This window comes from Callospermophilus lateralis, chromosome 4 (assembly GCF_048772815.1).
Source record: "Callospermophilus lateralis isolate mCalLat2 chromosome 4, mCalLat2.hap1, whole genome shotgun sequence".
Classification (NCBI taxonomy): domain Eukaryota; kingdom Metazoa; phylum Chordata; class Mammalia; order Rodentia; family Sciuridae; genus Callospermophilus; species Callospermophilus lateralis.
Genome location: NC_135308.1, coordinates 45,972,568 through 45,991,778, shown reverse-complemented (window position 1 = coordinate 45,991,778; position 19,211 = coordinate 45,972,568). Strand labels below are relative to the sequence as shown.

Sequence of the window (19,211 nt, the reverse complement as noted above, 5' to 3'; positions counted from 1 at the left end):
GAGAGCAGTATTAGGCAGAAGCACTGTGAGCAGCTGGGTTTAGCAGCTCCCAGGTTTAGGAATTCCTTCCTGAGGCCATTGTGATCAGGTGCTGTTTTCAACAAAATTGGGAAGCCATGAGAAAAAAAAATCTAAAAGTCCTTGGGAAGATGGGGGGCTGGCAGGGAGGATAGTTGACTCTAAATAGAAGGGGAAGAGGCTGGAGGCTGGGAGGTGGCCATGAAGCTGTAGTAATGAAGCAGTGGTTCATCTTGGCTGCCCATTAGAAATACCCGGGGAGCCCTCAAAATCCTGATGCCTGAGTTACTCGAGACCAGGTCAATTAGAATTTCTGAGGTGGGACCAGGCATCAGGAGGCATCAAAGTTCCCCAGGTGCTTCTCATCTACTGCCATGTTAGAGAGACCGCCTTGCTTCCTAGAGGGCAGAGCGCCACTGCAGGTGGGTCTTGCCAACCTAGAGCTGGCTTGTCTCACAGAACCACAGCCAGGGGGTTATTTCTGGGCAGTGGACCACTGGCTTGGTAGGGTCTCATTGCCAATTCCAGTCCTGCTGAAGGATGAGATGGTTTCTCCTGGATGTTCCTGAATGAGACACCCTTTCATTGTTCCTCCAAAGCCATCTGAGGAGTGCAGTTATTGGACATGATACAGTGTCTGGGTGTTGTTTCTCCGTGGAACTTTCTTGTCAAGAAAAATGGAGGGTGTCTTTTTGAAGCAGTACCTTTTCCTCCAGTACCCTGCCCTTCCTTAGAGTTTGAGTCACACAATAAGAGACTTCTTAAAGGACAGCAATGCAATACTTGTAACATGTGTAAATAGCCCCATCTCTCAGAGTGATGTCATTTCTACATTTGATATGCCTGTATTTCTGTAGGATGTATATAGTTTAGGGGATTTTTTTGTTTGGTTTTGTTTTTTAGAAAAGTAAACATGTCTGTTTTTATTTATTGCTTGGAAAAGATCATTTGAAGAAAAATAAATACATTTTCAACCACCTCTGCTTTGGTTTAGTGTTTCCTTGGAAACCGTGTTGCTATCAGAAGGGGAGGAATCCTGGGACCTTGAAGGATTTGAAATGCTCTTTCTCACCCAGCATCACAGAGAGGCCCAGGTTCTAAATACTTAGTAGCATTTGCACTGGAGACTGGCTGGTGAGAGCAGTGAGCACATTTTCCCCTCCTGAACACCATTCAAGGCAGGTGAGAGGAGAAAGCTGATAATAATGTCTAACAATCTGGTTTCTCTGGTGGTGGGGGGAGAGAGGGAAAATTGAATGGTAAGAGACAGGAGTGTGCTTCATCCAAGAATCCACTGTGTGCCAATCATAGGACACCATGGTAAGGATGACTCCTCAGGTCAGTTTCAGCCAGCCTGAGCAGAGTGACTGGGGTTGGTTGCACTGAAGATTTCATTTCAGAAGTCACAGCATGTTACTTAGGTTCTACTATATTGGTCAAAGAGTTGCGAGCCTGCTCTGATTCAAATCCCTTGGAAGGAGAGCCAAAACACGTTTGTAGCCATTTGTACAACACCAGGGAACAGTGATCTAGAAAAACCTAAACATGTGAGTGTTACCCTTCATACAGATATAACAGTCATCTGAGATAGCATCCAAGAACCAAAACTTCTGATGGGGTTTTAGCATCCTGGGGTGTGGAAGATTAGATCTTTCAAAGTTCCCAGATGGATTGGGGTGCACCCTATATGTTGACACCAAGGATCTTGCTTCAATTTTTCCTGTAATCCAACAGAAGTACATCAAATTGAGAGCAGCAGCAGGATTGAGGCCCAACTCCCTATTAGAGTGGGTCATGTATGGTGGCCACGCTGCTGCTTCATCTTCCTGCTCCCATGACAGACACTACTAATCAGCTACTCTTATTTCCTATGGAGGTGCAGGTAGTCACTGAATCTCAACATGATCACTTCCTTGGTCAGACCACAGATACTCCTAATCCACATCCCTAATAAGATGTGGGTCCTAGTACAATTTGTTTTATAGATGGGGGCAGAGAGGCACGGAAATCGGTCAAGATCACAGATGCTTGGTGGAGCCACGTTTGAATCAAGAGCTCCCATCAATCATGCATGCTGCTGCTTATTGTGTACCTGCTTCATCTCTCCAGAAACATTAAAAAAGACAAACATATCCCTAGTTAAGACATGCAGCAAGTAGAGAGCTGTAAAAGCAGTGTAAGGAGGAAATGGAGGCAAGGAACGTTTGAAGTTCATTCTAGTTCCAGACCCTGTTCCTGCATAGCTCACCTCACAGCTTCTCTTATGCATCCTTCTCTTTGCATCCACTTGAGGTATCTTGCTTTTGTACAGTGAGTGACACAGAGACCATACAAGTGCAGGACATGGAGAGCAAACAGAAATGTGTACTGGAATCCTCCACCACTGTAATATGGGGGAGCTTTGCAGACATCTCTGTGAGCCCCTGCTAAACTCATGCCTTTGGTTCTCTGAGGTCACATCTCTACCAGGGTGGGGAGTTTCAGACTGAAATATTCATTCCAAAAAGGTTAAAAAAATAAATACCATATATCAAATGGGCATTTATTATCTTCCAATGATGGGCTTTTTTGTAAGAACTGCGTTGGATTACTCAGCCTAGACCTCTCAACTTCTTATCCCCCAAGATGCAGATTCCACACTTCCTAGATGAGACGGAAGGGACAGGGGAAGGTACAGACTATGGCAGGGAAAAGAAGAGGAGATACGAGGTTATTTTGAAGTACAGGAACCCCACTTGATGAAAAAAATGTAGTTCAATGAGCCAATGGATGTCCTCAGTTCTAACCAGCTGGGTCAGTGGCTCCCTTTCATGGGAGGGTTAGTAGTGAGGGTCTAGGAGGACAGGCAAAGGCAGAGAGAAAGATTAGAAACAGGCAAGGTGGTCCATTTCCCCACATACCTCCTGGAGGAGAAAACTTTGGAGAGAGCTATCACCTTTGATATTGAGGGTTTCATAACTGTTCATTCTCTAAAGGATTTCTTCCAATCCACCCCAGGATTTACATGTTAAGTGGCATATACTTTCTCTTCTGGAAGTGGCAAAGTTCCCCCTTGTGTTCTGGAATCTCCTGGTGCCAGCAGAGAAAGGAGCCAGGATGACCTGAAAACGGAGCTCAGGTCACTTGTGACAGCAGGACATCTGTCTGATCAAAGCAGTAACTAGGAAACTGGCTCCCTACTCACTGTAATATGGGAGTTCTGGGGGAAGCTACTGAACTTGTTAAGGGGTCACTCATCAAAATGTTCCCTTGCTGTTTCTGCTGCTCAGCACAGATCAATTCTCATCCTTCAATAATAGCACCCCATTTGATTCATGGGTATATCCATTCTTCCACATGCTTCAGGGGAAGCCCCTGAGTCAGGCCTAAATTAAACAACATAATCCCACCCACTCAGCCACAGGGCAAGGTTCAGAGATGAGCACCTGAGCTACACTGCATCAGAATGCAGCCTGGGCTTTTAGTAGGTGGTCAGGGAAGGTTCTCCACAGCTGCACAAAGCATGGCCTTTTCTGTCCTTCACGTCTCTCTTTAAAAAACACGCTTTTTAAAAGGGCACTCTTAGAAATATTGCAAAATTGAGCAGGAAGTATACAGAATTCCCATATGCCTCTCTTTCCCACCAGTCAACATTCCCCACTATAGCAGCACATTTGTTACAGTTGATGACATCCACATTGCCCACTGTCCATAGTTTATATCAGGGATCACTTTTGATGTACATTCTATGGGTTTTGACATTTGTATAACAATATGTATCCACTGTAACAGAGCAGTTTCGCTGCCCTAAAAATCTTCTGTGCTATGCTTATTCACACCTCTGAACTTCTGTCTCCATATACTTAATTTGCATTTTTCTGATGATACATGATGATGAACAAATTTTCATGATTATTGGCCATTTATATATCTTTAGAGTGGTGTCTAGTATGATCTTTTGTCTATTTTTTGATCTTTTTTTTTCACTTTCCTGTTGAGTTTTTATGAGTTTTCTATTTTGGGTTAGCTGTTTAACAGATGTAACTTTTGCAAATACTTTATTTCAACCTGTAGCTTGTCTTCTCTTTCACATGACAATGTTGTTCACACAGCAAAAGTTTTAAATTTTAATAAAGCTTATCAATCCTTTCTTTCACACATACCTTTGGTGTTTAGCTAAAAAAAAGTGATGGCCATAAGCCACAGTCTTCTTATTTTCTTGGTTATCTTCCAGGAGTTTGTTTTATGTCTTACATTTAGATTTGCTACCATTTTAGTTTTGGTAAAGGACATAAAGTCTATTGCTAGATTCATTTTTTTTTTTTTTTTTTTTTTTGGCCTGTGGTTGGCTAGTCGTGTATTGCCTTTGCTGTTTGGTCAAAGATCAGTTGATTATGTGGGTTTATTGCTGGGCCTTCAACTCTGTTCCACTCATCTGACTATTCCTTCACCAGTACTATACCATCTTGATTACCATGGCTTTATAATAAATATTAGAGTTAGGTAGTATCTGTATTCCAACTTTGTACTTTAACATTGTGTAGGGTATTCTGGGTCTTTTTCCTTTCTATATAAACTTTGTAATCAGGTTGTTGATATGCACAAAATAACTTGCCAAAATATGCTACCAAAATACGTCAACAGAAGGTACTTTCCCATGAATAGCCCACATAAGTCAAAGTTATCAAGTCTCACTCACACAAGAACAGATTCCAATCAACTTTTTATATCCCTCTTTTTAAAAAACTGAGGTATAACCTCAATTATATGTGCAAATTTTAAATGTAGAGCTCAATGAATTTTATGTATGTATACACTTATGTAGCCACTATCCAGAACAAGATATGGAATATTTCCAGGACCGAGCAGGGTTCCTCTTGCCCTTTCCCAGCCCATAGCATCTTCACACATACTCCTCTCATTACTCTCGTTCACATTCTTGTATGTTCATCAATAAAATAATGCAGCTAGACCAGATGATCTCTGAAGACTCATTCTAATTTTCATTCTATGCAATGTTATTCTCCATTTACATCTTCATCCTATAATATGACCAGGTTAGGGTGATTTACCAGGACTCATCTATACACCCTTTATTAAAGATTAATCTGCCAATATGCTAGTTTACTCAAGTGCATTCTGGAAATATAGAACCAATGTTCAGGGCACTGCGTAAGGCTATACTGGGGATCCAATGGCCCGGGGCCATTTAAAAAAAAAAAGAACCATCTGATTAGAGAGAGAAGTCAGACACACAAAGATAGCTAAACAATAATAGTTGACAATAAAAATAATATTCATCACGATTAACTAGTTTAGAAGAGTTCAATTAAAACAATTGTTGAATAAATCTTTTGCCTTTCTCTCACTCCTGGCTATCACCATGAGATAACACTATTAGATGTTAATGACGGAATCAGATTCAATTCAACAACTCCTTCTCCCAAAACTCCTTCCCCTACATTTGCCTTGGGTCTGTGGTAGTCTCTCAAAGTCTAATCCAGATCTTGTTTTAGGTTTTCCTTTCCAAGTATTTGAGTAAATGGGTTGTACCCTGATCACTGATAATAGATGATATTCCAAATGTAAATTCCTATAACACTCTCCATTCTCATTATCGCATCCATAGGGAGCAACCAAAACCTTAGATCTGATTTTGGACTACTCTGCAGCACCCTGGGCTTCAATCCAGCAGAAAACTCTTCAAGGGGTCTAAGCCAATTATGCAGATTTTATTTCTTCTAATCCCCCTTCTGGCCAACCATGTGCTTTCTCTTTGGGAGTGGGAAGGACAATGAAGTCAGTTTTTGGATTACAAAAACAAAACCAAAAACCACTTGCTATAAAATTAGTCAATTGCTCAGAGACTATGAAACATAGTAATAAGTGTACTCATTTTTAAAGAGGAGGAAACAGGCACTGGGAGGAAACTGCCCACTGGTTCTATGGCTAGTAAGTGGAGACTGGGGTCTTATTTAATCCAAATAGTGTTTCAACAAATTAGCTGCACTAACAGACTTATCTAGTCATCTACATTAATTGTGCTTTCATTTTCTCCTAGCACCTCAAAAGCATTTGATTTGTCTAACTTTGATAGACACACCAAACAGATAGTATTCCTGTTTAGTGAATACAAAAGTAGAGGCATAGAGCACTCTTGGAGTTATGAAGGAACCTAGGGGTATGCGGCAGACACCAGACACTGGTTTCCTGACAACTTTGGCCTCTCCATGCCCTCAATGATTCCATTCACTGTTACCTTACTTTTATTACTTTTGACTTGTAAGCAAAATTATGAACGTAAACAGATTTACTTTATAAATAAGTCCTTTGCCAGGAAAAGTATGTAAAGAATCCAATTAACAAAATCAACATGTGACCTACTACCATATTTGAAGCAGTTTTATGGTGGAAATTGGCCAAAATGAAGACATACACCCTTTCTACTTCCTTTTCCTATGTCCAGACCTTCAGAGCAGATGCGAACCAGAAACCCTGAAAGTGAGGTTCTAACTGGATGGGAGCAGATTATCTCTTTTATTATTTCCAATGTAGAATCAGGTGCTCCTTTAGCATGGAGGTCTTTTGAGCTGTTTTAGGATTATAAAATGAGGAAGAGTGAGCCAAACCAAAAGATAAAGGTTTACTGTGCTATAAAAAGGGTATACTGCCTCTACTCTGAGATGTGTCCCAGGAACTCAAGCACTATAGGCAATGGAATTAAAAAACAGTTCTTTAAAATTTGCTGCCTAAGAAACACCCATCCCCTTTATATTGATAGGATTTATTTTTCTTGCAAATATTTAAAAAATAAATCCAGTCTAACAAGTGATTTGTAGCCTTCTGCCTCTGCCCTTTAGCTAAGTCACCACCCACTGTGGTTTTGAGTTATAAAATCAGATATTTCTGTATCATCAAGCAAAACCAAGCTGTTGAAATTCTGTTATTTTAAAGTCCACTTGCTTTCTGTACACAATTCAGATATTCTAGTTTTCTAACAGGATAATCAAAGCAGAGCACCTGAGTCTAAAAGTGTTTAGAATTTGATCTCATGAGACACTGGTGACATAAAATCACATAATGGCATCAACTCTTTTTGTTTACATTTCTACTCATACTGAGACTCTACACATGGTCAGAGGTTGGTACATAGTAACAATGCTGAGTCTGGTAGGGGAAAGTATTTTGAGATAAGTCCTTCTCAAAATAAAAACCAAAGAAGGCTGGGGATGTGGCGCAGGGGGAAAAAAAAAGAAGGAACTTGGCTTATCTTATGGTCTTAACGACAGCTACTGTTATTTGCAGGGTTAACAAAAGGCTTCCAAGTACTTAATTTCCAAGTCTACTTGTGACTCTGATAATCCCTCTGGTAAAGAATTCTAACTTCAAGTTGCTAAATGGATCATTAAGTATGGAGAAAAGATGGGGGAAGAAATGGTAAAATTCCCCCATTCTCTATGCCAGGCACTGTGTTAGGTCTTTAATATTTACCATGACTTAAGTTGGTTTTCTTCCCCTTCCCTTCTCCAATGTGAGAGGTGGACAGAGGGAGCCTCTGAGAAGTCCAACCAAGAGGTCCTATGAGCTGCCCTTCGAATTGGTGTGAGCTCTGACTCTGGTCCACTGCCTTTTAAGAGATGTTTCTTGAAGGAACCCATGTTTCTCTTGCCATTGCTATACTTTCGTAAACTCCCACTCTGGCTAAAGTGAGGATAAGGCACCTCAAACCCAGATCTTACTAGGAAAACAGAAGGAGTGTGGCTATGTGAATTCTGTGGTTTCAGGTCATTTGTGTGGGGTTGGTCAGAATGAAATGAAAGGAAAATACTTAAGAGCTGTTATCTACACACAGTATACTTTACAAATGCTTTTATTGAATATTAATCAATTACAAGTACTGTAAGTTAGACGTTAAGCCAAAGCACAATTACAGGTTAAATATGATCACAAATATGTTTTAAATAGAAACCTACCATGGAGGCAGGTAAAGTTCCTTGATGCCCTCTTTTGGAAATAAATAGAGGGTGAGAGAAAAAAGGTCTTCTATTCCAGGCAAACGATAATGAAGACTAGAAGAATTTACATGCTGTAAGTGGTTTTCCATGACTAAATCAGTAGAATTGCCAGATTTAGAAAAAAACAAAATCCAGGTGTTCAATTAAATTTGAATTTCACATAAACATTAAATAGTTCTTTTTTTTAATGATAAGGGTATGCCAAATTTTGCATGAAATGTACTTAAGCTAAAAAATTGTCTGAAATTCAAATTTAACTGGGCATCTTGAGTTTTATCTGGCAATCCTACAAATAGACAAATGTAAAAAGAAAGAAGCAGGGGTTGGAACCACCTGCCACTGATGGGTCACAGACTAAAAATAAAAACAACACCAATAACAAACCAAAGGGTCACTACATTGGTTACTTACACAGACAAACATCACAATGAGAAATACAATTACTACTCCAAATGCTGCTGCCAGGAAACATTCTAATTTCCTTCAAGCTGGTTTTGTAAATGTTTTTGAGAAACCTTTTTGATCAAAGTACCTTTTCAGTTTTGTAGGTGACAAAGACAAATATTACTACCACAAAGATAAGCTTAAACCAATGGGAGCAGAAGCAGGTATCATATGCACATTAAGTGTTCTATGTAATGAACACAATGGTTATATGGTCAAGGTCATTTTCTGGATCTAGGCTACTACTTAATTTCACTGAGGTGTTTTCTAGTTTTTCATCCAGAACTTTGGGAGAGGTGAGAGGGTGTGTGAGTTACATCCCACTACAATGTTTAACTGCAGTTCTCTGCAAAGCTCTGAATCAACCAAGGGCATTTGTTGCTGTATATGGAAATGAGTATACAGATAAAGAAAACTCTTTGAAAGGATGGTGGTAAGTAGATGTGGCAATATGAAAAGAGAAAGAATGAAGAGTCAAAATGCATCTTCTCCAGTGTGTCATTTCATAGGAGGCCAAACCCTAGGCAGAAGACTAAAGCTGGTCACAGCATAGCAATATTGGGTCTTACAGAATATATAAAATCTTCAGCTTCTGAAAGGTTTTCAGTGTAATACAACATAGTTTATATTTTAAAATGATTAAAAAACAACTTCATATCATTCAAATTCTTCAAGATATCAAGTTATTATATATCAACTTAACAGGCTTTAAATGAAGTCTTTCTAGCATTTCTCCAAACCGGAAGGTCTGGTAGCTGAAGAATTTCAGATTCGAACAGATTGGAATGGACTATTACGTCAGCCCCACTGTAGGTGAGGGAGTATTACTTATGAAATAGACCCTCGTGAAATAAGCTTAACAGATATGAAATACATGGAGACATGCCTGACTCATGGACACTTTTCAACATTTAATAGAATATAAAAGGTTAAAAAGTTTCTGCCACAGTTAAGGCTTTCTTATTTAGAAATATTTACTTGTCTATTAAATGCAGAATGCATGAGTTGTTTGAAGAAACCTCGCTTTTTAGGATGGTATTTTTTTGAATGCATTACCTTGTCATATGCTAGATGTGTCAAATGATAGCTCAAACATTACTTTCATTTTTTTGTCATTGATTTGACATCAAACAAAATTAATTTCAGCCTTTAAATAAATTTCTGACATGTAAAACCCTATTTTAATGTGGGTTTTGAATATAAGCTGAATGACTAAAGTCTATAACTCTACACAGGATAATTAGGCTGACAGAAAACACAGTAAGAAGGCTGTTATCATAGCTATCGCACTAACGGGATGTGAACACACTGGGGAAAAGTGATTAAAAATACACCATTTCTGTTTGCAAGGCCATTTACAGGAATCCAGATAGTGCACATGTTTGAAAAGGGTGGGGGGAACAATATCCAATAATCCTTCGTGCAATAGGGAAATACACTGCAATAGAGAAAAACCTAGACAACTTCTTGCATTCTTCTGTTGTTTTCTAGTGTTAACCAAAATTTTATTTTTTTGTATAATATCTGTGATAGAATGTTAATCTATATTACTTTTTTTGCTTGTCACATTCAGGCATTTCGCTGTATATTCTAGTGTACTTTGCTATTTTGAGAGCAAGGGGAGATGGCTAACATCAAGCTCAATGATGCACAAGGATGCCATTTCATGAAGACATTGGTATTGTTTATTCTACTTATGCTGCTTGAAAAGCTAGGAATTCTAAGTTCCAAGAATGAAAAGGAAAATAAGAATCTTGGTTGTACTGTTGTAATTTTGCATAGAATTAAACTCTGGGTTCCATGCTGTCATTCTGTTAGAATCTTCTGAGGAGAGTGCATGAGGCCTCCAAGTTCTGGTTTGATATGAAAATGGAGAAGTACCTAGATTTCTTTTCTAAGATGAAGAAAGAAGGACACTGAGTGAGATCAAAGGTAATGTTTGGAGCTATTTTAAATTCTTGACTAGCAATCTGGGGAAAACTGAAGGTCAAGTACAAGGAGAAAAGTGTCTAGGACACTTAATTTATAGCTATGTATCCAGTTGGCCAAAACCTGGTAAACTGGAACCATCAGGTCTAGATAGAACTCCTTTGATTTACAGCTGTGGTAAAACTGGTGGAGATGTTCAGATTCTCTCTTCCATTTGGTTTGAAAAACACATCATTTTAGGGAAGTCCCGATCTTGCTAGTATTTCTAGCTACTGCAGACACAAGAAATTAAATACATTTCAGCTTAATTTAATGCCAGAGGTTCTTCTTACTACTCTGAAAAAGTAATTTCCAAATGTAATAAATTTTTGCCAACTTTTGAGCATACTCATGATGACGCTTGGTTTTCAAGTTCTGAAAAAATGTCTTGGTTCTTGTGATATCTCCCTTAACCCACATTTTTCAGCAGATAATATAAGAATATTCTTTCAAAAACTACTGCATACTTGAATGATTACAAGACCAGAGCACTGCAAACACCCCCCACTACACAGCATCTTTTCTCAGTACACAAAACATCAGACATGTAACACCCGCAGTTTAAATAATGAACCACAGTTCACTTTCCCAAGTGTAAGGCTCAAGTTTAAAACTGGAACATCCGTTAATCTGGTCAGTGTGATGGAAACAACACAACATATAACCACAGTTGGGTAGTGGTTTATCTTTTTAATGAAGCTATTAAGTTTTCCATATCTATATCATATTAACTCTTTTACGTAACTAAAAATCACAGCTGTGTTTACCATTTAAAACTATGCCAGGGGATGGGGCAAGTAATGCACACTTCACGACTACTGAAAACCACACAGATGGCAATTTCTTCAACCCTTTGTTACACACAGCAAAAGAGAAGGGAAGGAAGAAAAAAAAAAAACCCTCTTAGTATCAATTTTGGAAGCTTTATATGCACTTCTAGTGCTACTAAACATGTAGCCAAGACACAAACACCCAGCCTGGATCTGAAACTTCAGTAGAAGCAACAACTGAGGTTAATATTCTTGATTTAATTTTGAAGACCCATGCAAGATTCAGCTACAAAATTTAAACTACTCTGTGGATGCTTACTTCTAGCATTGTACTCAAGCAGAAAAAAAAAAAAAAAAAAAGAAGAAGAAGAAAAAAGGAAAGAGAGAGCAAAATGTGTATATCAAGACCTATTTCTAGAATTTTTGCATGTAACCATTTTATTTCACTTCTGGAGATTAAAGGAGGTCACAGCTTCATCAGCCTGCATTAAAATAACAACAACAAACCCAGATTAGTTTTTAGGACGTTAAATTGAAATGGCAAGTTTGTGTCATACCGTTTTTCCTATTTTCCCACCATGTTTATGCTTCTTTTGCTTCAGAGCTGAGTAGATGTACAGCATGTCAAGTAAATAAAACAATGCACGCAATTTCTTTTTGAAAATTAAGGTGAACAGGGCAAGTGTAAGAACTGTAGGAGATAATTTTTTGTAAGTGTCAATGTGCACTTGGCAACTGTTGATTAAAACAAGCAGTACTTTCACAAAAAAACAGTATGGTACTTCTTTACCATCTTCACTTAAAAAAATAACTGAAAGGCTTTGGTTTCAATTTTTGTTTTCCTTGTCTAAATATATTAAGAAGTTTGAAGCAATGATTCAAAAATTTAGTGCAGGGATCTTTATAAACTATTTGAGGCATGCCACTCAAAATAAGTCTGGAGTAAAAAAAAGTTCTTGCATTTGTGTTCATCTATTTACTACATAGGATCTTTCTAAACTAAAGAGATAATAAAGAAATAATTTTTGGGACTCTAATGAAGTATAATCCATTGACTTTGGAAATAAGGCAGCTAATTTTGGGGGCGACAATTCTGTTGGTACATTTTAAGTGAAGGGAATATTTATTTATTCTCTGAGGAGTCCTGTCGCTCCTTCTGGGCTACAATGATAGAGAATCACTTGGTCCTCTCTGTTCTTAATGCTGCTCCTCCTCCCCAGCCTCCCCAGGCATTTCACCTGGGAACTGAAGTCATAATCCCCTCACTCTAACATTTCCCTGGCTGTGCTCTCCTGGGATTTCCAGCACTATCCTGAACAACCCTGCAGCGGGGCTTGTTTTGGAAAGAGCAAGTAGTCGTCCCCAGCTTTGACGTTGTCTCAAATTGGGAGCTCTCTTGTCAGATGGGCCAATTCATTAAAGGAAACTAAAACTTGATGCTTTTCCTTTTCATCTCGATTTTTGTTATCAAGAAGTACAGATACAAAATCAAACACAAAATGTGGAAATAGAATTTTGCTCAGCCAGAAGCTTGGGCTGCACTGTTAATGATTTTAGTCAGTATAACTTTGTGCAAAATATCCTCAGGAAGGCTCTGGCTCATTTTCAAAATAACCAAAAAACAAACAAAATAAACAAAACCCCCAGCATCAATGATGTGTTTGGACAAAATTAAAAATGAGCCTGTGCATATTTGCTATATCCACATGCCATATCTAACAAAGCAAATGTAGTGTGTAAGTTGTGAACATTTGAAACAATATTGGTATGTCTTCTCTTTTTTCCATTTCCAAGTGTAGATCAAAGTGACTTTGCTTTAGAAATGGATAACTGCAATGGAAATGAGCCTGAGATATGTTAAAAGGCCGCCCCTGTAAACATTTCCTCAAAGGGAACAGTAGCAGTTGAGTATGTATCAGTTACTCATACTATATTCATCACTATAGCAATGCTTTATAAAAGACAAACAGCTTATTTCTAGGCTGTCAGGGATTTACAGAATATTGATTTCTTTTGTTGGAAACAATCCACTGTAATCCAGTCCCAGGTTTGAATCGACTTGGTCTTTACCAGTGGGCATTCACTAGGTCTTCTGCTCTGCGGCTGTTGAGGTCTGTGAAGGAGCTTCTGGCTTCATGATCTGGTAGGTGATAAGATACTCTGGGTATGCCTGTTACAGACAAAAAGAAAAGCAACTCATTCTTCTGACACGTACAATTGTAAAGCCTTATTTAATGTGAAAGCTTCAGAGGTTACTGATCGTAAACAGTATTCTACATAGACCTAGAACCCTACAAAATCCAATCTAATTACAGGTGTCTGAACGACGAGGAGGTCCACCTGCTTGTTTGTATATAAACGTATAAATCTCACAATATAGAAAACTGGATGTTGTTTCTGCTTTTGTGTGTATGTGGTGCTGGGGATGAAACCCATGGTCTTGCACATGCTAGGCAAGCGCTCACCATTGAGCCATACCTCCAATCCCCTAATTCTACTTTAAAAACTATAGTTACATTCTGTTCATCCCTTCTTACAGAGTCACATGCCATAAACAGGAAAACAACTGCACAAGGCAGCACTAATATCTGTTATACAGCACAGTACTGTCACATAGTATGTGGTCAATAAAAGTCTGTTAAACGAAAGAAGAATTCTGTCCGAGTTCAGATTAATCATAGAAAATGATACAACCCTCTGAGCTAGAAGGAGAAAGGGTGAATGTGTTGAGTCTCCCATAACCTAGAGGAAACAGTTTGGGGGACCATTTTAAGAAACAAATTACAGGCATCATATTTGGGAAAGATAATGGCTCAGATTTAGACATGCTCCCTGCCCCCACCACTTCTTTTTTCTTTTTTTAAATTCTTGCAATTAATAAAACAAAGTTCAATAAATGGAATGGGATGAGCACTTCTCCTTAGGAGCAGAAAAATGAAGGCTGACCAGAGAAAATATTACAAATCTTAACCAGAAATCACTACGAAGACAGCTATTGGAAAGAAAGGAGGAACAAAAAACCCCCTTAGTTTGTTTACTATGCAAAATTCTTCAACTCTAAATATAAACATGAGGATAAAACTAGGCTTAGTATTTCAGAGTGTCCTGTGGTTGAAAAATAATACTTCTTGGTACTCAAAATGTTTTTGGGTCCCAAAATAATTTGTTGAATCCTGACCTATAAATTACTTGCATACAGACATGGGATTAAAAAAAAAAAACTGAATCATTTTAACATTTAAAAAGCAAAATACAAAAAACAAACAAAACCTTGTGATTAAAGTTACTGAATTTTTGCTTTGTCTCTCTTTCTTTTTATAAAAGCTGGGGAGGATATTTAAATTGCTCCAGTTGGCCCTGAACTCAAGATCTTTCTTCCTGAGGAGCTGGGATTATAAGTATGTGCCACTGTACCTGGCTTGAATCCTTTAAAACTAGTATACTTTGATCCTAGGTGACAGAAATCACTACACATCTATGTCTTAGCTTTCCTCATCTATTAATGTGAACAGTAATAATACCTGGATTTTTATGAGGACTAAATACTAAGTTCTTACAATAGATCTGTCACAGTAAGAATTCAATGAGTTGGTTATTACTATTTATGTTAGTACCATCAATATCATTCAACATAGAGAGTAGTGCCTCCTAAGATGTCTCAGCTAGTATTTTAAAAAGAAAATAAACATAAATGTATTTTAAAAAGTTGATATGCACGTATAGAGCCATTATCATTCATCGGGTTCTTTTCCAAAATTTCAGTCTGCTCTGGTTCGAGTTAAAAATCGCAATGATCCATCAATTAGTATGTTTGTTGGAATAATCAAGATCAACAATCTCTTGACTTTCTAAGTTGAAGCTTCGATAACTGAAGAGTCTGTAATGTTACTTTATTATAATTTGCATACTGCTTAATTCTTGAAATGCTTTTAACGCATTTTAGCTTTTAGGTACTAAAACAAGCCGGGTCAGACGCTTACTGTTAATTCTAGAGTTTAGTGTAAAGAATGTAACAAATCTCATATACTTATAGAAAATGGAAACACAGAATAGTTAATCAGATGGTTTAATGGTCAAGAAAAGAATCTTAAGGTTGGTGAGGAGCACATACTATATGTTAAAAGTGAGCATAAAGCTTGTTCCTACTTTCTTATGTCCCAATGAAGTTTACTCCCTCTGACACTTGGTGTGATGCCTTCTTTTATGCTTGTAGATAAGCTGCTTAAGCAGAGAAGTCAGGAACGCTGATATACACATTTTGGTAGCTCACTGTTTAAGATGATCTCTGACATATGTAAACTTTTGTCAGATTCTAAGATTTTAATGGCATTGATTACTTCAAGGCCCTTATTAATGAGTGCTACTGTTCCTACTAATTAGTTATTGAATTGTTTCTGTGTACAGTTAAGACACCAATTAGTCATATCAAAGTTCAAAGGGATTTAAAGGAAAGAAATCATTAAACTACAAGACTAAAAGGGACTAGGATGGACTCAAAAACATTACTTCCTGTTAAGTCACTTTAAGTCCACGCTGGTTATAAAAAACAGATTTTTTTCTTGTTTTATGTTTCTAAAAGTCAACAACCACTCTGGTTAATTCACATTCAGGACATTTTCCTTAATCCAATTCCTAATGCTAAAATTTAAACTCAAATGCTCTGTTTATTTCTCATAGTGATGAAGAAGGGACTGTCATACATTCTTGAGTAATTCTGTATAATGGAAAACCATTCTAAAAACCATTCTATAGTCTGTTCTTCTCCAGTTTAAATGTTCTGCATTTTTCAGACCATTTCAGTAAAACAGGCAAGCTCTCTGTAGCAACCAAGATGAGAGACTCTCTCTCCTTTATGTCTAATGTGAAGTATAAAACACATAAATATACTCCTGATATTTTAAGTTCAGTGTATGTTATAATGAGAGCCATTCTTTTCAAGTGTAGCTTACCTATCAATTTTTTAAAATCCTAAGGAAATAATCCCACTAATAATAAATAATATTCCTTACATCAATCTTCTGAAAATAACATCTATGTGTTCTTGAAAGTGTCAAACACTAAGAATAAAGATGACTTTGTAACTAAGGAGAATGATATAAAAGTTGGGAAAGTAAAATTTCATAAAGTCAGAAAAAATTATTCACCAGAAACTGTTGAATTAGTAGACACTACATTTATTAACACTATCCATGTAGGCAAGTCTACTTGGATGTGGAAGAATGAGTATCCTTCCCTGAAATAAAATGAACGCTAAGGATTGCTTTGTTTTTTTTTTTTTTTGGTTGAGGGGAGGTTGGTTATTGGGGATTGAACCCAGAAGTGTATCCCACTGAGCTAAATTGTCAGACTTTTAAGCAAGTTACCAAGTCAACTTTTACTTGGGAAATAGTTGAATGATTCGTTTCAGAAATGTAAACTTACTTTTATTTTCTAAGCATTTCTTATTATTTCTTTCAATCCAAATGAAGAGAAAAATGTTTACTATAGATAACTTATAATATATTTAGAAATGAAAGATAAAGAAAACAAATCACTTATAATCTCAATACAAGGCATTAAGAGGCATATTATTACACTAAAATTTAACCTATGTTGTTGAATTAAAAAAATTTTTTTTGGTTGTAGATGGACACAATACCTTTATTTTTACTTATTTATTTTTTTAATGTAGTGCTGAGGATCAAACCCAGTGCCTCACACATGCTAGGTGAGTGTTCTACAACTGAGCCACACCCCAGTGCCTATTCTGCTGAATATTTAGGTTAATTTTTTCATTATGACAAACAACAATCTTATGTGTGACAATCACTGATTATATCTAATATAAATTTCCACAAGTATAAATACTGATTCAAAGTAAAAACATTTTCTCTGCAAGTCTGGAATTTGCAATTTAAACAGAAAAATGGAAAATTTTTTGTTTGTTTTTCTAAACTTATATGGAAACAACTACAAATTTAAATTGCAAGTTAATATGGTACCCACACACCTATATAACTTTTGCCCAGATCCATCTCATTTGCTTTATCATTTTCACCTCCCCTATCTCCATCTAGATATATATACATGTACATCCTTCTACAAAATCACACATACACCTATTTTTTTTCTGAAACATTTAAGTTATATACATCATTAGGGCCTTTTACTCATAAATATGATGCCAGTTTGTATTTCCTAAAAATAGATAATTTGTATTGTATCAACATTATAATTTTACATTGATAAAATACTTTTTTCTATCTACTGTTCCACTTTTATCAGTTGATCTAATAGTGTCCTTTCACTTCCAGTATCAACAAATTTTAGGGACCACATTTATCTGGAAAATTTCTCGTCTTACTTTTTTGTAATACTGACAGTTTTGAAAAATTAATCTTTCCACATTAAAAAAAAACATTCATTTTGATTAGACTTATATATTTTGGGTCCAAATATGGCATAGATGATGTTGGTGCCCTTCTTAGGTCCGAATATGGCATAGGTGATGTTGGTGCCCTTCTTAGGATAGCTCTCTGGAGACATGCTATATGCCCATCTGTCCCTCATGTTAATTTTAATTATCTGGTCAAGGCACTGTCCTCTTTCTTCAATGTGCAATTAGCGTTCCCCCCCTCTTTTGTAACTCTGTAATAAAAAGATGATACAAATATTCTCCTTTTGAAATTAGCACCTAAATTTAGCAGTCATACAATGGTTCAAAATGGTAATTTTTCCAACTCCAATATTCTCTCCAGAACTATCCATTTGTCCTTGACATCCTACTGTGATCAAGAGCCTCCCCCTTCCTCCCTCATTTATTTATCCTTTATTATCAGAACAGAATAATAAATTCCTTTTTTCCCCCCAAAGTTTAAAATTCATTATTGTACTTATTTTAGTGTTTAACTGTCAAGTGGGAGCTCCTTCAAGCTGGCTTCTGTATCTTTGTGATGTGCCCCCATGGTTTTGCTTTATTTATTTTTGAGCCGTAACATAACAAGATATCTAAGGTCCACCTTGTACCTAATTCAGCCCTTAAATTACCTGTTTCTTCAAGAAGGCTTTGTTCCTTCTAGCTGGGAATGTTATAAGAGATTAAGACCTGGGCTCAGTTTCATTTACATTTAAGCACATATGTTTGTGTGGACATATATGTGTATAAATTTCTTATCTCTGCCTGCTGAAAGCAATAGCAGTAAGTAATACTAAAGGTTATTTTTTTCATCATGGGATTCATTTGAAATTCAACAAAGACTATAAAATTTTTGTTTTCAGACACATTGGAAGCAGTACTGTGAGAGTTAAAGATAGGTTTGAATTAAGTATATATTTCCATAACTATTTTTTCCAGTTTTACTTCAGAGCCCCAATCAGTTGACAAAATAAAATATACTGCAGCTTTATGACTGAGAAAGCTACAGTACCATGATCAGAATTATAGGTTCAAATCATATAACCAGCCATGGTAAGTACACCCATGAAGAAGATCCATCAAATGGCAGCTGCTCTTAGCTCTTCACTGCTTTCTTGGGTCATCAAACACTATAGAACATTAATTCAGAACAGCTACCATCAAGAGCAGCATGAGACCTAAGACTTTACTTCTCAGCTGTCCTTTTTTTCAGTCTTTCATATGAAAAAGGCATTACCTGGCTGACATGTAACTGATGCAAAGTTAATGTCAAAGAATCACATCTTTATTTTATGCCTGAAGTGAGAAGTGATAAATGGTACCAATGAGGTGTATATTTTATTAAAAGGTTTTCTTAAGTCTTATAAATAAGTCTCATATTCTGTAATGACATGTTTAGTAACTTTGATTATGCATATTTGATGAGTAACATACCTGTTCTCCTCTGTATATGACATACTCAGCATATGCCAGCCCATTGACACTTGGTCTCCCAATAACTGAGTGATGACCTGGAGGGGCATGGGCCATCTTCATGGTGCTGAATTGCAGAAAGGATTTTCCAAGGGTCACTCTACAGAAAAGCATTTGTCTAAATAAAAAAAGAAAGCAATGCTTTGAAGG

The 19,211-nt window shown here is 37.0% G+C and overlaps 1 protein-coding gene across 2 annotated transcripts in view; it reads right to left on the bottom strand.

The window, feature by feature from the left end:
- Window positions 1–7,851: 7,851 nt before the first annotated feature.
- Tnks (tankyrase) overlaps window positions 7,852–19,211 on the bottom strand; it is a 199,538-nt gene continuing 188,178 nt past the window's right edge. For both annotated transcript variants that reach the window (XM_076853776.1, XM_076853777.1), the window contains 2 exons: window positions 19,023–19,179; window positions 7,852–13,364 (listed from right to left, as the gene is read on the bottom strand). In XM_076853776.1, the coding sequence (XP_076709891.1) occupies window positions 13,278–13,364; window positions 19,023–19,179 (244 nt within the window). In that variant the 3' untranslated portion in view covers window positions 7,852–13,277. The remainder of the gene's footprint in view (window positions 13,365–19,022; window positions 19,180–19,211) is intronic.